Source organism: Dermatophagoides farinae, chromosome 6 (assembly GCF_024713945.1).
Source record: "Dermatophagoides farinae isolate YC_2012a chromosome 6, ASM2471394v1, whole genome shotgun sequence".
NCBI classification, from domain to species: Eukaryota; Metazoa; Arthropoda; class Arachnida; order Sarcoptiformes; family Pyroglyphidae; genus Dermatophagoides; species Dermatophagoides farinae.
Window position 1 is genome coordinate 2,720,927 of NC_134682.1, and position 25,855 is coordinate 2,746,781.

Here is a 25,855-nt window from a genome sequence, read left to right on the forward strand (position 1 = left end):
ATTTATTCGTGAAAATTCTATATAGAAAAAATTACCATGTCATATGTGAATGTCTCACATGTCTTGCATTTTGTTTACAAAATTTTCATCGAATTTTGCAGTTTCGATTTTATTGTCGATTCTTGGCCATCATCATTATCGCCTTAAAATTATATAATAATTAAAAATAATTATTATTTCAACAATAATGGCCAGCAGTAGTAGTAGTAGTAGTGGAAATGAATTTAATTCATTCTATTCCGAAGTGAAAACGATTGAAAAACAAGATTCAATCTATACATCAGAACAACAAATTCAACGGCTTTTACGACCCGGATCAACGTATGCAAATCTAAATCCATTCGAAGTATTACTCGTCGATCCAGATGCATCGATTGAACGAATCAAGAAACAGTATAAAAAATTATCTATTCTTCTTCATCCTGATAAAAATCCAAATGATCAAGAACGAGCACAACGTGCATTTGATGCATTAACCAAAGCATATAAAGTACTTGAAGATGAAAAAAGTCGTACAAAAGCATTGGAAATTGTTGAAGAAGCAAAATATAAATTAAATAAAGAAATTCAAGAAAAACGAAAACGTTTGAAACAACTGAATCCTTCGCGAAAAGATCCTCGTGTCGATGAAGATGATCCAGAAAAATATAAACAATCATTACGTGTTGTGATAATGAAATTATTTGCCGAACAAGAACGTAAACGACGAATGATGCAAGATAAAGTACAAGAGGAGAAAAAACGACAACGTGAAGAAGAAATTGAACAACAACAACAAAAAGAAGCCGAAAAAGAATGGCAAAAAAATTTTGAAGAAAGTCGCCAAAATCGTGTAGATAGTTGGCATACGTTTAATAAAAAAGCTAAATTCAAACGTAAAGATATACGACCACCAAAACATAAGGCCGAAGGACGATAATATTTTGAATCATCATCATTGTTCTATAGATTTTGTTTGGTTTTTTTTCATCACTATTTTGATGTATAGGAAAAAACGATTTTTCAATTTCAACCATCATCATCGAATTCAATCATCATCAATCATATAAATTCATAAACAATTAATGTTTAATGGCTGTAAAATAAAATGAAAATAAAAAAAAATTATAATTATAATTATCAAATTTCAAAGGTATATTTTGGTTTATTTGAATTTTATTTAACCTGATTGACATTTCGAATCTGATGATGATGATGATGATGATGATGATTCGAATTCAAATCAAATGGCGGCAGCAGCAATCAACAGGTTGATGCCATAATATACAACCGCGCAAGCTTCTCACATTCATTTTGTTTGGGGGCTAACTTGTTACAGCTAAAGTTTTGTTTGGAGCCCATGCATACATTTATGATATGTTGTATATAGCTTGGCCTGACCCTGCTTGGCTTCTTTTTATTTTCGATCGATTCTTCATTATAATGACTCGATTTTTTTTCCGTGGCTCTTGTTTGTTTGTTTGTTATCAAGTCGAACAGGTTACCTTTTCGTGTTGTCGATGAACAAAAAAAAAGTTTTTTTTCTCGTAGTTCTAAAAAATGATCTCTTGTTTTTTTTTGTTTGTTTGTTTGAGATACGTTGATGGATATTATTCAATATTCAACAAGTTGCCAAAGAAATGGTTCTTCAAATTCATCAAAGTTTTTCTATTTGTGTGTTTGTCAACAATTGTTGATGCTCAATTGAACATTACATTACATTTTTATTATTAAATTAGATTAGATATATATTTATTACATACATCTCCATATATTTATACGAAGATTGAAGAAAAAAAAGAATCTTTCATTCAATTATTGTGTTGGTTAAACAACCGGTGGCCACCTATATCAATAATCAAATATCAACAATAACAACAACATCACCACTACTACTATTTAACATTTACCATTATTATCATCATCATAATCATCATCATCACCATCATCATCATTGTTGTCATGGATGATGTTTAGAAATGATATATCCCATCATATATATATAGCGAATTTGAACAAGAATAGATCAAATGAAGAAAAAAATAATAATAATAATAATTGCCTGCAATATTTTTAGCAACATTTTGCTGTTGATGTTGTATATATATACAAAAAAATACAGTTTTCCTGTTTGATCTGATTCGAATAATAATTTTCGAGTCATCAGCATAAGAGAATTTGTATTCAGAATTACTGAACAATATTCTATGATGATGCCACAGACAAACATATTATTGTTGATATATGTTAATGGTGGATGATGGAAACAATTTTTTTTTTGTTTTCATTCTGAATCTGAATTCATCATCAAATATAATAAGTATATATATGTTGATGAAAAAGATGTAATCAACTTGTTGCTCCATTTATTGTGATTTGTTTTTTTTTATACGTGTGTTTGTGTTTAAGTGTGTTTGTGCTTCTTTAGTTCTCATCATTTTCTCATCTAAATTGATAAGATGATGTATTGATTGATATTGATAGATTGAAAAATGATTTTGTATACAAAAATTAAAAAAAAACGACAATGTCATCAAATACAATAATCAATAACATTCATCCATCCATTTTTTTTTTGAATATATGATAGCAACAAATTAATGTAAATCATCATTCACAATGCATCCATTATTTGTTGAAGTTTTAAGTAAAAAAGATCTTAGCCGTGCTGGTGAATTATTCGCCATCGATGATCGTGCCATTGTTAAAGATCTATCTGAATTATTGGCAACAATAAAAAAGATAAGCAATTCACCATATTATATTGATCGTCATAATGATCAAAGTGTTGTTGAAATTTGTCTAACACGAATTATCAGTGCCATTAGGTATGTTGATGAATCACAGCAAATTGTTATTGTTATAAAAAATATAATGATGATGATGATTCTATTTTTCATAATTCTATTGTCCACAGAGATACGAATACAATTGAAGAACATGCTCGTGCATTAGTAGCATTACTTGAATCATGTTTACTTTATAATCTGAAACCAACAAATCGTGATCAGGATCCACCACATGCTAAGATTGCAAGCGAAGTTGTTTCATTTATATTTTTGGTTAGTTTTTTTTCTCCCAAATGAAAATCCTGTTTACCGTTGTTTTTTTTTAAATTTTTTTTCCAAATAGAATCATAGCAAAAAATCTGTCATGTGTTTGGCCGTACCAGTTGCTGTAAAACTTCTTCATAGAGGCAACAAAGAACTTAGTCGAAATCTATCTAGCTATTTATCATTGGCAGCCATACATAATGCCGATCTATTGGCTCCATATATACAGCCAATAATTGATTCGATAATCAGTGGCAATTATTCATTGGTACGAGTATTATCGAAAATCTATGTGATCAATAAGGAACCAATACATGATCATATCATGGCACTTGTTTGCCTTTTACCGCAATGCGATACATCGGAAAAATCATCATTGCTTAATCTGTTTGCTTTGATTTCTAAACATAAACCGTCTATACTTGAAGATGATCTTCATCAGCTTAGCGATTGTCTTCAACATCCACAGACGGCCTATACGACCATGCAGATTTTTCTTGATATGGCTCATCATAATAATAAAAAATTTATTGATTACATTCCTCGAGTGATTGCCTCATGTGAGATTCATTCCGGAATGGTATCGATAGCGGCCGAATTTCTTGGAATTGTTGGCAAATTAAATATTTCCGAAGCCCAAGATTGTGTTCGATTTTTAACATCACAGCTATCAAAATCTGATCTCGGAACAACAATAACATTATTAAAACAGATTAAATCAATTTCCGAAGTTTATCCATCAGTGTTGCCGAACGTTATGTCCATTATCATTGCACAGACAGAAAATTCAACATCATCGACCGTACAATCGTATCTTCAACAATTAAATGTGATCAATCAGACAAACAATTCATCAGCTAATCGTGTGAATTCCAATTCAGATTCAATATCAAGTACAAATTTGGTCAATAACCTTGTCAATTCGGTCAATAAGAATTGTTTTCTCAGCAGTGATATTTCGAGCCTTATTACAGCCCAACAACAACAGCAGCAATCGAGTCGTAGCACAAATACAAATAGTAACATTAGTTCCACCGGTGGAAAACTAGGCGGAAATAGTGGATTTCACATCTGGAATCGTAGCATACCAAGATTACATGTAGTAAGTGGTGGTAGTCAGATACATAATCAACCACCATCGAATGTACATCGAAGTCTGACAGCATTGGTTGCATCAGCCGGTGGTGTCAGTGTCGTTGGTAATAGTGGAAGTGGAAATGGCGGTGGTGGTGGTGGTGGCACTAATGCTGGTGGTGGATCATCATCATCGAATACGGCTAGTCGTCATTACATAAATCGTATGTCAATCGAATCAATGAATACGACGAATACACCGTCTAGTTCACAGAAAAGTGCATCATCATCATATTTGCTTGCTTTACAAGAAAAAGAACTTGCATCAAAAAATGTCAATTCTTCGATTGATTCACAACTTCAGCAACAGATATCTGGATCATATACACTTAAAAATAATTCAAGTAAAAATGAATTAAATTTCATCGGTCGAAACAGTGGTAATGGTGGTGTCGGTACTGGTAGCATTGTCGGTAAAGAATTAAGTAAAGCACTTCATCATCATCATCACCATCATCATCATCATCATGTGATTTCATCCGATTCCAATTCATATTCACCAATGTCCAATGCAGCTACTTGTGTATCGAATGATTTAACGTCTAAACAATCATCGAATGATTCCCGTCAGATAACTGTTTTCGAACCATATCCAATGCGTGATGCTGTACAACATTTTTGTGAAAAACATAATGATAAAATCAAAACATATATGCAAAAAGTATTGGTAAAAATCCCATTACCTGTTAAATGTACGATCGAAGAGAAACGTTCGAAAAAGATTGCGAAAATCTATTTCGCATGTCAAGCCAAAGGTGAACATTGTCTTTATACCCGAAATTATTTTGTAATGAAAACGAAAAATGCTCGTGTATGGATACATTTAATGTTTCTAGCATTACAAGCAAAAGCCAAATCATCACTTTGTACACGTGAACCATCGGTGAATGCATTGAAAAATTGTTGGGAAACCTTAAAGGTGGATAATAAATCATTTCTTACGTTGGTCACATCAAATTTTCCATCAGCTAAAGATCAAGAAATTCTTATCGATGAATTACGTTCGAATCGTTATTTTGATGTTTTTAAATTTAATGCCATCATGCAATTATGGGGCTGTTTTCTGTGCAATCACCCGGATAAAGCAACCGGATTTCTAAAGAATTCCGAACCAGTTATAGAAGGACAGTTAAAAGAAAAGAAAGGAAAATGGAAATTTTTTCGCCGTTGGCGTACGAGATATTTTACCCTTTCGGGAATTCATCTATACCGAGACGAGGTGGTTTCGAATGTTTTATTCTGATCTGATATTCTAATCGTAGATTTTATTTTTTTTTTAAACAATATAGACCGGCGACAAAGATGGCCAACCGATCGAAGTGGGTAAAGTACAGAGTGTTCGTGCCATTGGTAATTCACGTGGTCGTACCATACCGAAAGCATTTGAAATATTTACCAATGATAAAACTTATATATTGAAAGCAAAAAACAGTCAAAACAATCAGGAATGGATGCAATGTCTTTCCATAGCGATGGCACATTCACAAGCCAAAGACCAATGAAATATCGATAATAACATCAACAATAATGGCTATATAAATATCAATCATTAATCTATATCTATCAATTCATCATTTCGAACAACCTTTTGACAAACAAAGGTTTTTTTTATCATCCAATAAAAGCTTTTATTTATATGAAAATTGAAAACAAAATTAAAATTTTTCGATCATTAAATGGGGAAAAAAAAATTCATATCATAATTATTTTTGGCATTCAATGCGCATGTGTCGTCCGATAGTGTGAATCGAATATGAGTTTGTTTGTTTCATTTCAAATAATAATAACAATATTTTAAATTCAATGAAAAAGAAAATCATCTACAATTATTGATTAATGATTTTATTTCAATTTACATGACGAATAATCTTGATAAAATATGGCTGAAACCAATGAAATTGAACAATTTCAATACGATGATGATGATGATGATGATAAAATCCTTTTGATATCACCATTCAACAATAGCCAATCATTATCAACAAATCAAAAGCAAAAAACAATCGATGATTTTATCAGACAAGTTCAAGATGAAAAGTTTGATATCAATGTGATTGATAATGTCGATCAGCGAATAAAATCATCTAATGATACATCAATTGTTATGGAAAAATATTTTGATGAAGAAATTGTTTACATACACTGTCCGATTTGTTGTAAATCGTCGAAAAATATCAATCACATCAGAAATTGTGCACAAAAATCAAATATTGCACCCAAAGAGGTGATATATAATCTTCGAAAAATAAAAACAATCAAACGAATAAAATTGAAAAAAATAACGAATTGTAATCAAAAAAATTCTCAACGGACCCTTGATAATACATCACTAAATCGTCGAAAAACATTATTTGTAAATGATAAGGATTTGAAAAAATCGATATTTGAAAAAAATATTTCAAGATTGAAAATTGTCGCAAATCGGATATCCGATTATAATGAGAATGGTGAAATTCCATACCATCAACAGCAAATAGATAATCTACCCGAATTTTGGTTAGCTTCATTTCTGGATTTTCAATCCGAAAAATATCAATTGATTGAATTTCAAAAATTTTTTTAAAACGAAAAATTGATCCAACATCTTTGCCTATGTTTTTTTTTGTTAATTTAATTTCTTAATAACTATCCGGTTTTTCTATACCAAGCATTATAATCATCTTGTGAATAAAATCTTTTTTTTTCATTAAAAAACGTTGTATATGATGAGCACCCTCAATTGATTAATGCGCTCTCGCGTGTTTATTTTTTTTTTAAATAATTTCATCAGGTTTTTTCTCTCAAAGTTTTTCAACGATAAATTATGGCTGCCGGTCCGATTGCTGAACGTAATCAGGATGCTACAATCTATGTCGGCGGTCTTGATGAAAAAGTTAATGAAAGTATTTTATGGGAATTATTTGTACAAGCTGGTCCTGTCGTCAATGTTCATATGCCTAAAGATCGAGTGACCAATCTACATCAAGGCTATGGTTTCGTTGAATTTATGTGCGAAGAAGATGCCGATTATGGAATCAAAATTATGAACATGATTAAACTTTATGGTAAACCGATTCGTGTGAATAAAGCATCGGCACATCAGAAAAATTTGGATGTTGGTGCAAATGTTTTCATCGGTAATCTTGATCCAGAAGTGGATGAAAAACTTTTATACGATACTTTCTCTGCTTTTGGTGTTATACTTCAAACACCGAAAATTATGCGTGATCCGGAAACAGGAAATTCAAAAGGCTATGCATTCATTAATTTTGCCAGTTTCGAAGCATCAGATGCCGCTATTGAAGCGATGAATGGCCAATATCTTTGTAATAGGCCTATAACGATTAGCTATGCATTCAAAAAAGATGCCAAAGGTGAACGTCATGGTTCGGCTGCCGAACGATTATTGGCCGCTCAAAATCCATTAGCTCAGGCTGATCGACCTCATCAATTGTTTGCCGATGCTCCACCAACGGCCCCGACAACTGCAGCTGTTGCGGCACCAATGATGGCTCCAATGATGGTTCCAGCAGCTGCATCTTCAACCATTCCAACTATGCCACCACCACCACCACCGGCAGTCAACATGTATTACCATGGACAAGAAGCAACTGATCCGGCCGCAACAATGAATATGATGGCCATGAATATGTTGAATTGGCAACATGGTCTTCCGGCGGCAATGCCACCACCACCACCACCTCCTCCACCACCTATGATCAATCATCATCAACATTTGATGGCGATGCCGCCACCACCACCACCTCCTCCTCCTCCATCTGGTCAATCGCAACCGGGAGCATCAGCTATGATGGCAATGGCTCCCCCACCTCCACCACCACCCATGATGATGCCGAATGGTCATCCACATCCGCACCTAGTACCACCTCCTCCTCCTCCACCATCACCCTTTCCAGGAGCAAACATTCATGGGTTTGGTATACCTCCTCCACCACCACCCCCTTCTTCGGGTTAATAATTAAAATTGAACGAAAAAATTGATTTTGTACAGAATGGATAGATTTATTCACAAAAAAATTTATTGCCATCAACATACAAAATTTTAATAAAATTTTTTTCAAAAAAATTAATTCGATTCCAAAAATTGCTCACACATAAATCAATCAATAATGAATTCTTTGCCACATATCCAGGAACAATGTCTATGCCTTTACAAAACCTTCGGCACGATTCTGTTGTAATGCTTTTTCAAACAATTCATCAAACATATCCGGTTCACATTGTTGTTTCGTTTCAAAAGAGCAAATGTCAACATTTTTTCTACTTTTCTCATAGTTTTCCATCTGTGTATAATTGTAAAAAATGAAATAAGAAAATCTATGACAACAACATTGATTCAAATAATACCTTGTCGAATAATTCAATGACAACGGCATCATGTTCCAATTCGCTCATATTTTTGCCCGTAATCGTTTCAAATAGTTTGCAAGGTGATTTAAAGTCGCATAATTTTTTTGAGAAAAACTATACAAACATATTGATTGGTTAGCTTTCTGTAGACAAAAAAATTTTTCATCTTACCTTGCAAATATTGACACAATCTCTCCATAAGAATCTGAATGCCATTGGATGTGTAGTTCGCACTGATTGTGAAACATCAATACACCATAATTTATTCTCATACCACAATAGATTATATTCACTTAGATCAGCGTGAATCATATCACATTCTTTGTACAATCGTATCATTAATTTTTCAGTTTCAGTCCAAATTCTATTGAATAATTCTTCGGGAAATTTTAGATTTTTAATTGTTGGTGCAGGGCGGCCTTCACGGCCAATAAACGTCATGATTAGGATATGTTTTTTCAGTAATACAACTTCAGGGCAGGCGATTCCAAATTTACGTAATCGATTCTAATTATTTTATAGATTTATTTTTTTTTAAATAAATTTGTCCAAAATTAAACTCATATAACTCACCAAATTGTGCATTTCTTTTTCTGCCCATAAAGGTATCGTTAATTTTGGATTTTGTTTAGATAATTTTCCCGTTTGTTCAAGAATTGGATCACCAACAATATATTGGATACGTTCACGAAATTCGGTGATGGTTGTTTTGAAAACTTTAACAGCCACTTCACCCAATGGAATACCTTTTTCAATATTCTGTCCAATAGCATGAATAACTACCGATTCTTTACCGGTGGCAATAATACCATTCATCGTTTCCAAAGTGCCACCGTTAATCAATTTAAATAATAGAATTCTACTTTTAGCATCGACAGCTTTTTCTGCTGATGATTTTTCCTTTTTCTCGTGCAAACGAGCCATACGTTTTCCTTCACTGATGCTATGTACTTTTAATGCATTGTATACATTATTCGATAATTTCATCGGAAATCCACCACCATCACCGGTTCGTATATCGCTTTCAAATTCCATCACCTTACAAGCATTACGACATTTGTTCAATTCAATATCATGTTTAGTGGTAACTTCACCATTTTTGGCCACCACATAACCTTGTTTACCAATTTTCGGTGCTTGTTTTTCTTTTTGTTCAAAAAAATCCCAATGTTTTGATTCTTCACCGTATTCATGATGAATCTCATCATCCAGATCAGAATCACCAAGATCTTCATCACGTATGCGGCGAAGTTTTTCAAATGATAGCTGTACTTTTGAATTAGCATTGTATTGTTTTTCTTCCAATTTTAACATTCGATCATGTTCAAGATCAAGTTCATGTTGTAATAATTTTGCCAACATTTCATCATTGGAACACTCTAATTCTTCGGTCATATTATTCAATGGATTTTCATAATCGGGTGTAATTTGATTTTCAGATTGATTAGAAATTTGTTTATAATCTCTGGAAGAACATTGATTGACACTAAGATCCAATGCCAATTGTTCGGACATGATATCATTTAATGAAATGGATTGTTGTTGTTGTGGTGGTGGTGATAACGTTTCAATCGATGTTAATGATTGTTGTTGATGTTCTTGGCCAATCGAACTTTGGCTAACTAATTCGGACCAGGTTTTATTCGACATTTCTTTATAACAATTTCTTTTAAGCACTAAATTATATATATTCAATTCAATATAAGACTGTCACACTATACAATTTATACAAGAATCAACAACAAAGTATTTATATACAATCTTAGCCACCACAACTCAATTGCACCACAACATCGACACAACAATTATCAACATAAAACGATGAAAACGTTTTTCTTACGCAATCCGTATGAATAAATCCAACACAATGAGCCAAATCTAAAGCAAGAGGAACAGAAAAAAAACGTATAGAAAACGTAAAGATGCAAAAATTCATTTTGACATAATCGATTGTATCGATTGTTCTGTTGTTCATTGGATTTTTTTTTTCATTTTCTTTTTGAAATAAATTTTTTGGACTGAAAAATTCATTTAACTTTCGTGGAAAACATTCAATCATTCATTTTCAGTGAAAGTTAAAAAGAAAATAATTCTTTAGAATGATAAACAAAAATTTCGAATGATTTTCAAAAGGTAATAGACACATATATGTTGTTGTCAAGGTAATAAATTAATTCTCAATTCAGAATTATTAATGATTTCTCAGATTATTTAGTGCTATCATCTATTTATTTCATACAAATTTTTTTATAAAATTTGATCATTAAATGAAAATTCAATATGAATAAATTTATATAACGAAATTTGGTGATGAAAAATAATCTACCACATGTAAAACCAAAACGATTGTTGGTCATTGTTGTTATGAATAAATTTAATTTGATCAAATGTCGTAAAATGATTCGTTTTAAATAATAATTCGGTATCGATTTGTTGAATTGTGATCTAGCTATCCAAACAAATATTGATCGTACACAACGTTGATTATATGATGGTAAACGTGAAGCACGTGAATATAATCCATTTATAAAGCAGAATATTGATATCGATACTATAGTAACAAAAGTATTTTCCGAATTCATTAATGTTTGTTGACTATAAAATACCGCTCCAGTGATGATCGCTGATTTCGATATGAATTCATTGAATACAAAATGTACACTTGTTGTTTGATTCAATCTAGCTGTTTCAGCATAAAGTTGAACATATTGCATTTGAAATTTTTTCCAATATAAAATATTTCTTATTTTAAATGGATTCATATTTCGGTGATCATCTTCCAACATCGTTTTGGTCATTTCGAACAATTGTTTTAATCGTAATTCAATGAATACCATTGTGAATATTAGAAAATTTGTGTTCATACAAATTTCACTCATTATATAGGCAATATAAATAACTGTTATCGAATAAAGTGGTAAACTAATGATCAATTGTATCAAGCTCAATATGTTCAATTGATAAAAATGAATGTATGCATAAATATTAATGATTAATAAAATTAAATGTGCGAAAATGATTGTTCGAATTATGATGATAGCCACCATGTTAGTTATTGCATAGAAATTTATTAAATATGAACGAAATTCTGGACAAAATCGATCATTAACGGTACATGAACTGTTTGCTAAACAACAATCTATCAATGAACATTGATAAGTGGTGGCCTGTTTAAATGAATAAAGCCAAAAACAATGAACTAAACCAAATGCAAAAACCAAATTAATCATTATTAGATCTATTCGTTCCATTTTGATTATTCGTTCCAATAGTCGTAAAGAAATTGTATAGTCATTGTTTGGCCAAATAATACAAATTATAAAGGTAATGATCGTCAGAATTTCCATTGTAGTTATCCAAATTGAATTTTGAATTGTTTGTAATGACCGAATCGAAATTTGTCGATGTTCATAATCGGATAATGAAAATTCTAATCGTGAATTGAAGAATTTTAAATTTTCAAAATTTTGTAGAAAAATTGATGCAATATCTCGTTTTCTATATGGTCGCATAGGATAAATATTTTTTTTGATGATAAGCATGATTTCGTTTTTCGTTTAATGAATTTGTTTCGTTCAAAAAAAAAAATTGGAACAAACAGATGAATTTGAACAAAAATTTGTGTGTTCTATTAACAAAACCAATTTGAAAAATGAACGAAAATTCGAATAATTTTTTTTGTTTGAACGAGAATGTCAACACACACAAAACGAAACATTTGTACTCTACCATTTTCGAATTGTATTATCTTTTTATTCAGTGTAATTGGAATTTTCTATAAAAAAAATTTAGTTTTCCGATCAATTGAATATTATCATTATTCAAAGAAAAAAAAATAAAACAGAGAGAGAGAACCACACAAATACAACTAAAACATTTTTCTTTTCACGTTAATCGACAAAAAGAATCGTTAAAGAATCGTTAAAGAATTTAAAATTTAAACTTCAAACAAACAAAAAAATTTACCAAAATTCATTATTGCATTACATTGAAAAAAAAACATGACATTAAAAGAAATTTTTTAAATGAAAAATTAAACATATCATTACACTACAGAATATTATTTAATCAATAATTGTCGTTGAATGAATGAAAAGAAATAGGAAGCTTGAAAAGATTTAAAGAAAAAAAATCGAATTATTGTTGAATGATGAATGGTGAATTATTATTATAATTTTTCTCTTCAACCAATTTAATAAATAAATAAAAAAAAATTTGGACCAGACCCAATCAAAAACTGAAAAAGAAAATTTTTGCCACTCCCATTTCCTTCCTTCCCTCTAAATGACGCATGGTAGTTGAGTATATTTCAATGAAAAACCTAAAATTAAATTAAAAGTAATTAATTGCTAAGAAACCATAAGAAATTGGTAATTATTTTACCTGCTTGTGAATTGATTGCATTGCTAAAATGATCTCCATTTGATCGTACTCGTAATTGAAATGGTTTTGAACGAGCTACAAAGTGAAAATTGATATTTTTTTGTTTTGTTTAAAAATGACAAACAAAAATTACTATTTATATACTTACAGATGATGAAATCATGTTCAAGCAATCGTGCACCACAGAAACGATCCTCACCCTGTCCAGTACCTTCGATCGATCCTTGATCGATACCAATAAAATCATCGAAATTACATTGAACACCACTGGCACCGTTTTGACATCTGTGAATATATAAGGAATCCTTATCAAGGGTTGGATTATTCTTTTCCGACATATTATCTTCACGATTCTCTGCCATTATCAATGAATTTTCTGTCACTGTTGATGGTGTCATTGTTGTCACAGATGGTGAAACAGTTTCTTGATTATCATTCAATCCATACAACGTCATTTGTGTTGCTGTCGAATTGATAACTGGTTCACTATCTTCGGTTTTCCCTTGCATTCCAAAGAATGGGAATGATTGTGAACAATCACTATATTCATTATCTTTGCCTTCGAATGGTGCACCAAACATAAACATTCCTGGATTTTCAGTTTCCCATTTGATTGCACAGAAATTTTCCTCAGTACGAATACAAGTTGTGTAACGTAAATTGGCTAAATATCGTGCCCGATATTCAAGCTGAAAAAATTTTTTGTAATAAAAAAATAAACAATCAAGTCAGGAAAATAATCTATGCATACTTTTGGTCCAAAATTAAAACTACGTATAACATCTGTGGCCGATCGATAATATTGTAAACAGCCAGAAGGAGCCATATCCAAACTATTACAAGTGATCATATTTATTTTGATTTTCCATTTTCGCAACACACGAGCTCCATTTGTTACAATTGATAATACTACCGGATTTTTGCTACCTTGTCCCATGTCAATATAAACTAATAAAAAAAAAATTAAATTATCACAATCACTTAAATAGATAAATTCAAATTAAAATTAAAATTCAGCTTACTATGTTGACCAGCATTTTCACCGCATATAATTGGTAAACGTTCACCGACTGTTGTACGAACCATAAACGAATCGGTCGTACAAAATCCATTCTCATCCGGTTGTGACATTGAAAATTCTTCGAAATCTAAACCGAAAAAAATTATTATCAATTCAATATAACCAAATTAATGGAAATGCCGAACACATACCCAACCGTAGTTGGCAGATATTTTCCAATTTTTTAATGGTCACTTGACAAGTATTTGTCTCGTTTTCATAACCTGGATATTGTTTATTAACGAAAAATGTTTCATTCTGATTGGTTTCACCACCACATGTAAATTTAAATGAACAACACGCAGCAAAACCATTTGCACATCGACCAATAACGGCACCTTTACGGTTCAGACATTCACTCTGAATGAGAAAAAAAAATAATGAATATGATTTCAATCAATCAATCGATGAAAATCATACCTCGTAAAGACAGAGACCAGTCTCTTCATTTTCACCATCACAAGCCGTATTCTGATATCTAATGGCCGAAAATATTCCCGGCAATGATATTGGCCGTAATTGACATTGACCATGATCGACTAGTTGTACCAGAATGATTATAATAATGGTGGCAATAAATGTCCACAATGTGAAATGATGCCTACACGATAGCAGCATCATTATTATCGGTTGATTACTAGTTGTTATTAACACTGATTGATGAATGAATTATATGAATGAAAAGAAAACAAATCAAAACAAGAACAAAGAAATGCTGTGAATTGATTTCAGAAACAAATTGAATCAATTATTTGATGGTAATGATGGAGAAAAAAAATTTTTTTATTCGTTAAATTTAAAAATTAAGAGACAGAAAAAAGACAAATGAATAATAACGATGATCGTACAACGAATCTCTTTCCATTTATCTATGCAACACAAATCAACTGGTTACTGGTCATCATCATCATCATAGACGGGCATTGAATCACAGGATTTTCTTCTTCTTTTTCTTCTTCTTCTTCCATATCATCATTCAGAATGCTTAAATGTTGTCTATTCTAGTTTCAAATATTTCTACATATTTTTCAAGCCAGAACAAACCAGGAAATTACCATAATCAGCTTATATTCGGATATGTGTGTGTGTGTGAGATTCAATACAGTAGATGCAGTTTACACACACACATTTAAAAAAAGACGCCACCATTCTGGCCATCCAAAAAAAAATCCAGTTTCCAAACATATAGTTGTGTTCAACAACCATCATCATCATCATCATCATCAATACTAAAACAGACGATAAATAATTTTCAATGATAAAGGTCACTGTATGTTCATGATAATTATGGTCACAAAAAAAAGTAATGACCATCGTTGAACAAGTTATTGGTTAGAAACCAAGTTTGTTAAGAAAAAAAAAGATGTTCATGATGATGATGGTGATTAACATAATATATAAATTGATTGCCAAAATGAACAGAAACTAGATGATCATGGACCAATCAATATTTCAAAGTAAAAATGATTTTATTTTTTCATTGATGGAAAAAATAATTATTTTTTTTTGTTTCACCCCACCTCCTCCTCCTCCTCATCGCTAATGTCAACGCTTTGGTATGCCTTTAACGCTTTGACCTTTTTTTTGATCATCTTGATTTATGATTTTGATTGATTGTGAAGAGGTGGTAAATTAAAATTTGAATAAATTCATCCATTCATTTAGTATATAACCTGAATTTCTTTTTTTATTTTCTTCATGACGGAAATATAGATCAAAATGAGATTGAATGGTCATTTTATGATTGAAGCAGACCTATGGTCTGAATTTTTTTTTTCGTTTGTTTGTTTGAACGGGTACCATCATCATCATCATCATCATCAACATAATTCATGATCAACATTCAAATCGACGAACCGGTCTTTATTATTTTCCATCTTTTCGTATTTTTCTCTCTTTATTCATTCATCGGTTTTAGAATAGAGGAAATTCAGGCGAAAAAAAAAATTCATCCACTATAAAAAGCTCGTTCTATATTCTAACGATTGGCCAATCTGTATAAAATAACTGTCCAGTGTCAATCAAATCAGCATTTTTCATTTTTGTTTTTCTTTGTTCATTATTATTTCAAATAAAATAATTTCGGCTATGTTTTGATAGTTTTCTTCATTTTCATCTGAAATTTAAAAAAAAAATCAAATAAAATAAATTCATCAAATAAATTGAATCAACAATTTGAATATAAAATAATAAAATTTTAATAAAATGGTAATTACTCTTACATCACTTTATTTGTTCTTCTTTTGTTTCATTTATTGATTATTGGCCACTTAATTCATTCATCCATCTTTAATTGATTAGTTTCGTATTAGTTTGCTATTGGTTCCATTGGCAATTGCCACCGTTGTCTATAGTCAAGGAGCATTTCGACCACCATCAATTCCAGCAATTATTGCCATTCTACGTTACCAGAATAGTCCATGTACAACCGATTCGAATACACCGGGTACTTGTTTAGCACAAAATGATTGTCTAGCACGACAAGGTACACCGGATGGTACCTGTGCTTCTGGTTTTGCATCATGCTGTAATTTCAAATTTACATGCGGTGGCCGTACTAAAGAAAATGAAACAATTTTTGTCAATCATTTGTATCCAAAAACCGATAATGGTACCAATACCTGTCAAGTTACCATTGATAAACAGCCAAATGTTTGCCAACTTCGATTAGGTAATCATCCAATTGATCGATAAATCGATTTTGATCAATTTTTAAAATCCATTTTCATATTATTGAAAAATATTGATTTTCAATTTATTCACTTTATCACTTTTTCTCTCAATTCTTTCTTTTGGTGTGTTGAATCGATGAAAATAGATTTCGAAGAATTTTCATTAGCACAACCGGATGAAAATGGTCAATGTACAACTGATTCGTTTATGGTACGTACCACTGTTGGTGAACGATTGCCAATTTTGTGTGGTGAAAATAATGGTCAACATCTATATGTCGATATGGGTCGTGGTTCGGCCAATCCAGTCGTATTATCTGTCGTCACCAATGGCGATATGATTGGCCGTAAATGGAAGGTCAAGATCAACATGATTCCATGCAACAATCTTGATATGGCTCCATCAGGATGCTTACAATATTTCAGATCACCATCATCTGTTATTCAAAGTTTCAACTATGGAGTACCAGTACGTGGAATGAACGATAAATTTGACATCGATTTTACTTATTAATTTGATTTTCGAATCCACAATTTTTTTCATGATTCATTAGATGGAAGGTCGTGCCCGATATTTATCCAATCTACGATATACAGCCTGTGTTCGTGTTGAAGAGAATTTCTGTTCAATCAAATGGGAAACCGAAACGCCCGGTTCATTCTCATGGGGTGCACCATATGAAGGAAATCTTACGGCTCGTGGTGCCAGCGGTGGTCTTTGCAATGTCGATGATTTCATCGGTATCGATCAGGGAAGTGCCGAAGGTAGCGGACCAGGTGAAGATCGTCTTTGTGGTACTAAACTTTTACAAGATGATTACGTTATATGTGAGTATTTTTTTCATATTCAACATTTTTGTTTTGTTTATCAAAAATAATTTTTAATCTAATCCGATTTCGAATAAAAAAATCAATTTATTCCTAAAACAGCTCGATCAAAGCCATTCCAACTTAAAGTACGATCAAATAGTGATCAAAAATTGAATGCCGAAAATTCTCAACATGGTAAGTTTATTCACTTTATTATTTTCTATAGCATTTCTTGTTTTTCGATGACCAAACTGGTGACCGATAACCGTTAAGCTCAATGACCTCATCTCGAATGTTAAATTTTTATTTGACCCTTCACCGTAAACAGTTAGTTAGGGTTATGATTAGATTTAATCACACATTATTGCATTCATAACATAAGTCAAACCTGTTGCCATTGTTGATAACTTTAAAATCTGGACCCACCTTGATAATTTTGTATGATAATAACTTTAATAAATTTTTTTTTTCATCTTTCATCTTACCTTCTACAGGTTTCAGTCTTCGTTATGTTCAACTTCCTTGTGTGATTTAATTGGCCTTCCTCCCCCCTACCAATCTGAGTTTCATACTGTTCTTTCTTCCAAATACTTTTATACCTTTTTCCCGGACATCAATCAAATACCCACATCCTTCATCTGCTTCACCAACTCTAAATTATTTACAATAATGAAACAAAAAAAGGACTTGACCTAACCTTTCATATCGAATCGAATGGAGATGCACTAAATTTTTAAACTCGATGCAACCAATGATGAATGAAAAAAAAACAAATTTTTTTTACGAGCTTATTATGGCCACCATCATGAATAAATGAGGTCGAAATGATGATGGCTCCCAATCGTCATCGTTGATGCATTCAAACAATCCAATAAACCATTCGTTCTGTACATACAATTATAACACTTGGCAATGAACTTGAAGACTATGAAAAAAAAACGGAAAATTTTCTTTTCCTTCTTCCCAAGCCCATGCTGCTGAATATAATGTTTACCTGATTTATCACATTGATGATATAACGGAAATGATCTTCTTTAATTATCATCATCTTCGTCACCACATCATGTTTCTCATACATACATACATACATACATAGACACACTGAATATCTCTGAATTTTTTTTATCTGAATCAAATCTCATACGAATCTCTAAATTATTTTAATCAATTTAACCATTTTATTTATTTATTTATTTATATCGAATTAATGATGACCATTAAATTGAATTTTTTTTTTGACGAAAATCAAAGAAATAACCAGATTTTTTTTAAATTATCAAAGCATCTTAATTTTTTTTCTAAAAAAAAGAGAAAAAAACGATGAAATTGGTAGGAAATTTCAAAATTATTCTACAGGTTGGAATAACCTAAATTTGCAGACAATCGTCGTCGTCGTCGTGGTTGACCATTTGATTAAAATTCAATGTGATAAGTTTGATATATGGCCATGAAGCGTGAGCTGACAACTAAAAAAAATGGATGTGCATCAAACTAGTTTCATCTATGATAGATATTTGGTTGGGTTTTTTTTTGAATTTCAAATTTAAATGTAATAACAACATTGAAAATGGAAAGAGGAAAAAATCTGCTGAATGCAAAATTGGTTCATCATACATATATATGATGATGATGATGGCAAGAGATAACCCTCGACTAGATAGTTAGAACAAGACAGAGAGAAAAAAAAACTCAATAAATAAATTAATGAATTATTTTTTTCATCATTTTTTCATCAAAAATGTTGAAAGATTATCCGTCCATTTATCGTTCCAGTCAAAAATTTATGCGGTTAGTGACCCATTACTTCCGTACTTGAAGTAATTTTTTTTTCTCATATCATTCAGCATTTTGATTCAGATTGGTTTTTTTAAAGTTCGAGTTGGTGATTACCCGAAACATAAAAAAAACGAAACATGATGTTGTAACAACTAGTTTGAAATAATCATTCCGATATGAATATCAACAAAAAAAAGGAAAGAACAGGCACCATGAAAAAAGCACAGGTACGAACAGGTGAAAATTAATCTTGTTTCTTGTTTTTTTCTGGATTCACACACACAAACAACACCAAAAACTGGGTACTAAAATCAAAAGAAACATGAAAAAAAATTTGTCCGATAATAATAATTAAAAGTACCATTCAAAAGTCTTCTTCTTCTTCTTCATCGTCGTCGTCTTCGTTGTTGATATTTCGTAGTTGTTCATCTACAAACAAGACTGCCGTAATTTGAGATTTTCGTTATTTGTTTGAAATTGTGTAGTGTTCGTCTTCATCGTCGTTGTTGTTTGCCATACATAGTTGAGATTGGTTCATTCGATCATTCAACATTTATTCGATCATATTCGATTATAAAACACCGGATTAAGTCATTAAGAAAAATAATATACACGAACACGTACACATAAAATATGTTTTTCAATCATCATCTGATTATTACGTTAACTATCGTTTTGGCCATTGGCCTTGTGAAACAATCGGAACAAACAGATGCAACAGCACGGCAATTTTGGCGACCAGGCGGTATACCATTATTCAATGCATTACGTTTACAGAATACAGCATGTTCGGCTGAAAGTGGTGAAGCTGGAACATGTATGTCGGAAGCTGATTGTAAAACACGTCAAGGTTTCAGTGTAGGAACATGTGGTCGTAGTGGTCTGGTCTGTTGTAATATGAAATTTACCTGTGGTGGCAAGACAGCCAAAAATGAAACATTATTTGTTAATCCATCATATCCAGCCGGTGAAAATGGTACAAATACATGTCAGGTGACCATTCAAAATAATCCGGGTGTTTGTCAACTTCGATTGGGTAACGTTAATGGATGAATTTGTTATTGAAAAAAATTTTGATTAAAAATTCTTTGATTCTTTACATCTGTTTAGATTTGGAAGAATTTTCTTTAGCTCAACCAGATGAATATGGTCGTTGTACTAAAGATTCTTTTATGGTCCGTACAACTGTTGGTGAACGATTACCAATGCTTTGTGGTGATAATAAAGGTCAACATCTATATGTCGATATGGGTCGTGGTTCAGCTAATCCAGTCGTATTGTCTGTCATTACAAATGAATTGGAAAATGTTAGCCGTAAATGGAAGATTAAAATTTCGTTCATCAAATGTGACAATTATGTTATGGCTCCATCCGGTTGTTTACAATATTATCGATCTCCATCCGATGTGATCCGTTCGTTTAATTATGGACCAAAAGTATTTTTAGTTATTTCATTTGATTCACAACAAACCAAATTCATGATTCTGTTTTATCTATTTTATCATAGATTGATGGTCGATCCCGATATTTGGCTAATCTCCGATATACGACCTGTATTCGTGTTGAAGAAAATTTCTGTGCCATTAAATGGACAACGGAAACACCGGAATCATTCTCTTGGGGTATTTCCAATGATCCAATGTATACATCACAGGCAAACATTAGTTCATATGGATTAACTGGATCATTATGCAATGATGATGATTTCATTGGTATTGATCAAGGTTCACAGGAAGGCAGCGGTGTTGGTGAAGATCGATTCTGTGGTGATCGATTATTCTATAGTAATTTGGTCATTTGTAAGTTATTTTTTTATTTGTTTTATTGAATTTTATTATTATTTACCAATAATTTTATGATTCCAAATTATATAGCTCGATCAAAACCATTCCAATTGAAATTGCGTTCAAATAGTGATCAAACAGAAAATGCTCGTTTCTCACAGAATGGAATAGCACTTCGATACACACAATTACCATGTGTAAATTGATAAAGTGATTCTGATACAAAAAACAACAACAACAACAACAACAACAACAACAAATTTTATGGTGAACAAACAAAACAAAACAAAAAGAATTACAAATCATCATATAATTTTCACACATTATTATAATAGGGACAAACATTGAAAACTAAATCTATTTATTAAAACAATTAAATTTTTTCAACAATCTAACAAACAACATTGCAACATCAAATCAAGAATTATGAAATTTTTTCTATTTATTTTATTTATTCATTGATGAAATCTTTTAATATCTATTATTCATGATGACAGAATATTTTTTGACAAAAATAAAAAAAAATTTTCATTTTTCAACAACCAAACAAACAAACAAACAAACAAACAATGCCAGCCAAAAACGAGAGTCATCCACATGTGATTCATCGTCGTATTATTATTATTATTATTGTGATAATGATCAATTTAGCTTTTGTTAATTTCAATTCAATGATTGATTTCCTTTCATTCTCATATGTTTTGCGAATTTTACATTCAACAATCACAAAACATTATATCAATAATAGCCATCAACCGAGAAAAAAAATGGCATTGATAAATCAGGATGTTGTTGTTATCATCATCATCATCATCATTGGCTTCATTGACAATTCAATATTATGGAAACTTGATACAATTTTGCTTGATTATTATAGCAAATATAAAATTCAAAGAGCGAGCATTTTTTTAATAGTTTGATAGCTCGGAAATGTTTTTCTCTGGTCGTCGGTTGTGTTTGTTGAGAACCGAATGTGTATGTGTGTGGTACAAATAAAATTTTTTTTTTGTAACAATGTTATGGCCTAATATTGAAAATCTTGGTTATTATCATGGCCGTTTAAATCGTTTAGAAGCGGAAAAACTTCTTGCACATGATGGACAATTTTTACTTCGATATACTGTACAACAAGTGAATAATAATGAACAAAAATTATTGGTTCTATCCTGTCAACATGGTAATCAACATTTACATTTTATAATTCATGAAATCATCATTGATGGCATTGGATGTCGAAGATTTTATTTCGAAAATGAATCATTTACTACTGTATCAGATTTAATTAGCTATCATGTGATTAATCGAATTCCAATAACCATCGAATCTGGTGCCATTATTATTGAACCGATTGAATACCGGTTGGATTGTCGAATGATTACAGCTATTCGATTGGATGACTCAAATGATGACCGAACAACAACATCCGTTGTCAATGTTTTACTTGAACATGATGCTGAATTTTTGGCCAAATATTTACTCAAAACTAATATTCGATTCATAATGAGTAAATGTAAAATTGTTGGAATAAATGAATCAATGTGTTCGGGTCTTGAATTAATGCTGTTGCCTGAAGGATCACAGCTTCGAAAAGATCTTATTATTCGACATGAATGTCTTAAATATTTTGTCATAACAACTATTTTAAAACAATCGGATCAATCAAAACAATTGGAATTGATACGAAAATGGATGGATATTGCCAATCAATTAGAGAATAGTATACATGATCATTTTGGTTTCGGTTCAATCATGTTTGGTCTTTGTTTTCCAAGAATACAGGATTCAACAATGTGGAAAATTTTTGGACAAAAACATGGTGAATACATTCGTTTGTTTGAGAATAATCTTCGCTTTAAATTCACTAATTATATGAACAATGCTCGAATCTCATCATCACCCGATTCATGTTTACCGTTTATCATTCAACTTTGTCATATTATTGAATGTTCACATATTGTCGATACGAATTTGTTGCCCAAACTAACCGATGATAAATTCGATGTAAGTCTAATTTAATTCAAAAAAATAGACTTCAATTAACAACAACAAAAAAATTTTCATTAGGAATCTCTACTATTGGAATATGATAAACAAATTGGCCTGAATAATTTTGGTTTCGATGATATAATCGAATTAACTGAACTTAGTAATCAGATTATTGAAAATCTCGATCAATTTGATCATAATTGTCAATCGATATTTTTACGATCCAATTCTAATCACCAACAGGTTGATACAAATGTAGATCGATTATTTCGTACGGATTTTCATGTTCGATTTTTATTTGACCATAACCACCATAAACATCAACGAACAAATGAAAAACCAAAATTAAGTTCAGAAGATTTTTATCGTCTTGAATTAAGTTTGAATGATGATCATCAATTTGTTGGTTGTGTGAAATCAAGAAATTTTATTTTTTAAATTTTTTTTATGAATTTATAATGATAAATTTTAAATGGATGAATGTTTTTTTTGTGGGGGACGGGGGGAGATTTTTTTTCCACGGAACAATGATAACACAAATACATTATACAGAAACCATGCACATTTGAATAATTTAAGAACATTGTATCAATAAATAAGATATTTTGTTGTATGGAAAAAAAAGAATATTCTTTCAAAGAATTAAAGACAAAATAATAATAATAATGATGAAAAACATCAAATGTCAAATGTATCTGTGATTTCAAATCTATCAATCAATCAATTTGAATAATAAAAATACGAACAAAAGACAAATAAAAATTAACATTCGAATTTTTTTTTCAATCTAGATGATGAATGAAAGAAAGAAAAAAAAGGAATATCATTTTCAGTAGAAGGAGTAGCTTCATCATCATCATTCGTTATTATGATTCTATTGATTACAGTGATTCAGATATAGAATTCAGTTACATGATGACAGTTGTTTGTTTGTTTTTGTTTCAAAGTTTCATATTCATCGTGAAATAATAATAATAATAAAATGATTTAATTCTCTTTCTCTCTCTCTCTGTGTGTGTGTGTGGGTGTGTGTGTGTGGGTGTGGGTGTATGTTGGTTTGAATGACCAAAATGAATGCATGAATAAATGTTAATCTAGTTGTTTTTTTTTATGTTGATGTTGTTGTTTGGTATCAAGAAAAAAAATTGCCTTTTGTGATTTAGGTGAGTATTTTCAATAATAATTAGTTTTTGTTGTAATTTTTTTTATAATATATTTATACCTGGTTTGTCATTGTTCTCATTTATATAATATATCATCTCACTCTTCATTCGAAATTATTATTATCATGTAAAATTTATTCTGTAGTAAGAAATTCTATTGTTGTCTGTTGATTTGTTCTGTTCGGTTATTTTTTTTCATTGGGTATGTGAATTGTGATTATAGAAATGATTTAAATATATATATGTGACTGTTGAATTAATTGATCAACGAAATTCGTATACTTGAATCGAATTTTCTGGTATATGTTTGAGGTTTAACGATTGGAACCTGAAGATAACCAAAAAAAAAAAATGAAAATTATTTTTGAAATTATCAAATTGATAAGATATTACCATTCTGACTGTCTATGATAGTAATAACCTTCAATGGTTGCTTTCGATTTGGTAAAACAAATGTAATAGAAACCGGCAAAACTGGCGCCATTTATGTCCTATAATAACATTAAATTAAGAAACAAAGTTGTAATTAACTGAAAAAAATCAAATCGATTCATTCATACATTCACTTACCTTTACTGTATGATCAGGTACAAGAAAATGTTCCTTCCACCTCATGAAAATATGATCGTTATTTTCCAATTGTTTATAATCGAAATTATCACAATTAAACGTTTTCGAATATTGTGCAAAACTATCGAAACGGTTCCAATGTTTTCTGCATATAATAAAATGTTATTAATTAAATGATTAAAATTATTGGAAAAAAAATTTCACTAACCTATCAATATCTTCATCGGCTTCCCATTTTCTCGTTAAAAATGGATATTTTTCCGAAATGATTTCGCCATCGAAAAATGTCGTCAATGTTGGATATTCTTCAGTCAGGCCTTTAATCATTAGATAGCCACAAAGGTAGGAGTTAGATTCATCAACATTCTGTTAAGAAAATCATATCGATGAATAAAAATGAATTACCACCGTATTATTTTGGAAAAAAAAAATTTAAAAATAGAGAATTGTTAACATCAACATTTGTTAGTGAATAATAAATTTCATACTTGAAAGATGACTTCAACTTCATACGAATTGCCTTTGGATTTTTGATAACCACCGAATTTCGATCCAGAAAATAACAACGAATGTGTGATGCCTAATTGTGATGAATGTATCAACGGTGATGGACAGAACAATGTTGGCTTAATTTTCGGTTTATTCACTGTCGATGTTGCTGTCGTCGATGATTTCATCATACTGTTATAATTGTTTACATCCGCATTTTTATTCGGAAAATTAGCCTTCTCGTGGCAACAATCATCTTCACAAATGCAATCACAATTATCATCAATATTGTGAAGCATTTGCTGACTGAATCCAGTTATATTGGAACTGTATCGAACGGGCATAATATAATAAATATTACAAACTATAGAAACGATGACGATGTTTCGATTGGTGATTACCAATCAATTTTTTTTTGCCGATCTTCAAAATGCCGCTGTTATTGTGGCTAGATGAATTAATCGGTCACCGTTTTGCTTGTCGAAATATGTGGTATATATGGTTGATAATTGAATTTCATCTAAAAAAATGATGATAAATTTAAAGTTATAAGAAAACAAATTTTGTTTTGCCACTTCTTGATAACCACTGATTAACACGTACATAAGAAATGAAAATTGTTTTGGCCAATCAAAACAAACGGATG

At 31.1% G+C, this 25,855-nt stretch overlaps 9 protein-coding genes across 10 annotated transcripts; 6 read left to right on the top strand and 3 right to left on the bottom strand.

Moving 5' to 3' along the window:
* The first annotated feature begins 59 nt into the window (after positions 1-59).
* On the top strand, positions 60-1,116 carry LOC124494271 (dnaJ homolog subfamily C member 8). Its single transcript, XM_047057444.2, has one exon. It carries the CDS (start codon positions 188-190, stop codon positions 917-919), a length of 732 nt encoding a protein of 243 aa, XP_046913400.1. The 5' UTR covers positions 60-187; the 3' UTR covers positions 920-1,116.
* A 76-nt stretch (positions 1,117-1,192) lies between these two features.
* Positions 1,193-6,860, top strand: melt (ventricular zone expressed PH domain-containing protein melted). 2 transcript variants are annotated; one of them, XM_047057347.2, is made up of 4 exons: positions 1,193-2,807; positions 2,897-3,041; positions 3,112-5,388; positions 5,456-6,860. In XM_047057347.2, exons 1-4 carry the CDS (start codon positions 2,599-2,601, stop codon positions 5,666-5,668), a joined length of 2,844 nt encoding a protein of 947 aa, XP_046913303.1. In that variant the 5' UTR covers positions 1,193-2,598; the 3' UTR covers positions 5,669-6,860. The 2 variants fall into 2 exon arrangements, with proteins under 2 accessions (XP_046913303.1, XP_046913304.1); XM_047057348.2 differs by having other exon boundaries at positions 3,112-5,385.
* A 45-nt stretch (positions 6,861-6,905) lies between these two features.
* Spx (Spliceosomal protein on the X) lies at positions 6,906-8,132 on the top strand. Its single transcript, XM_047057358.2, has one exon. It carries the CDS (start codon positions 6,970-6,972, stop codon positions 8,119-8,121), a length of 1,152 nt encoding a protein of 383 aa, XP_046913314.2. The 5' UTR covers positions 6,906-6,969; the 3' UTR covers positions 8,122-8,132.
* Positions 8,133-8,147: 15 nt separating this feature from the next.
* On the bottom strand, positions 8,148-10,472 carry LOC124494184 (serine/threonine-protein kinase RIO3). Its single transcript, XM_047057353.2, has 4 exons — positions 9,090-10,472; positions 8,688-9,023; positions 8,514-8,630; positions 8,148-8,449 (listed from the first exon to the last, which is right to left on the bottom strand). Exons 1-4 carry the CDS (start codon positions 10,164-10,166, stop codon positions 8,309-8,311), a joined length of 1,671 nt encoding a protein of 556 aa, XP_046913309.1. The 5' UTR covers positions 10,167-10,472; the 3' UTR covers positions 8,148-8,308.
* Positions 10,473-12,247: 1,775 nt separating this feature from the next.
* LOC124494186 (uncharacterized) lies at positions 12,248-15,004 on the bottom strand. Its single transcript, XM_047057354.2, has 7 exons — positions 14,380-15,004; positions 14,112-14,319; positions 13,922-14,047; positions 13,651-13,847; positions 13,048-13,588; positions 12,900-12,974; positions 12,248-12,837 (listed from the first exon to the last, which is right to left on the bottom strand). The coding sequence occupies exons 1-7, from the start codon at positions 14,578-14,580 to the stop codon at positions 12,797-12,799; spliced, it is 1,389 nt and encodes a 462-aa protein (XP_046913310.1). The 5' UTR covers positions 14,581-15,004; the 3' UTR covers positions 12,248-12,796.
* Positions 15,005-15,386: 382 nt separating this feature from the next.
* LOC124494191 (uncharacterized) lies at positions 15,387-18,695 on the top strand. Its single transcript, XM_075731934.1, has 7 exons — positions 15,387-15,583; positions 15,673-16,167; positions 16,261-16,630; positions 16,778-17,100; positions 17,186-17,459; positions 17,562-17,636; positions 17,936-18,695. The coding sequence occupies exons 2-7, from the start codon at positions 16,165-16,167 to the stop codon at positions 17,974-17,976; spliced, it is 1,086 nt and encodes a 361-aa protein (XP_075588049.1). The 5' UTR covers positions 15,387-15,583; positions 15,673-16,164; the 3' UTR covers positions 17,977-18,695.
* A 786-nt stretch (positions 18,696-19,481) lies between these two features.
* On the top strand, positions 19,482-21,400 carry LOC124494190 (uncharacterized). Its single transcript, XM_047057359.2, has 4 exons — positions 19,482-20,253; positions 20,328-20,653; positions 20,725-21,016; positions 21,092-21,400. Exons 1-4 carry the CDS (start codon positions 19,851-19,853, stop codon positions 21,205-21,207), a joined length of 1,137 nt encoding a protein of 378 aa, XP_046913315.1. The 5' UTR covers positions 19,482-19,850; the 3' UTR covers positions 21,208-21,400.
* A 132-nt stretch (positions 21,401-21,532) lies between these two features.
* Positions 21,533-23,611, top strand: LOC124494187 (uncharacterized). The gene is made up of 2 exons (XM_047057355.2): positions 21,533-23,002; positions 23,066-23,611. The coding sequence occupies exons 1-2, from the start codon at positions 22,016-22,018 to the stop codon at positions 23,423-23,425; spliced, it is 1,347 nt and encodes a 448-aa protein (XP_046913311.2). The 5' UTR covers positions 21,533-22,015; the 3' UTR covers positions 23,426-23,611.
* LOC124494194 (glucose-induced degradation protein 4 homolog) lies at positions 23,387-25,720 on the bottom strand. The gene is made up of 5 exons (XM_075731936.1): positions 25,209-25,720; positions 24,929-25,086; positions 24,721-24,865; positions 24,544-24,641; positions 23,387-24,478 (listed from the first exon to the last, which is right to left on the bottom strand). The coding sequence occupies exons 1-5, from the start codon at positions 25,551-25,553 to the stop codon at positions 24,415-24,417; spliced, it is 810 nt and encodes a 269-aa protein (XP_075588051.1). The 5' UTR covers positions 25,554-25,720; the 3' UTR covers positions 23,387-24,414.
* Between the last annotated feature and the right edge of the window lie 135 nt (positions 25,721-25,855).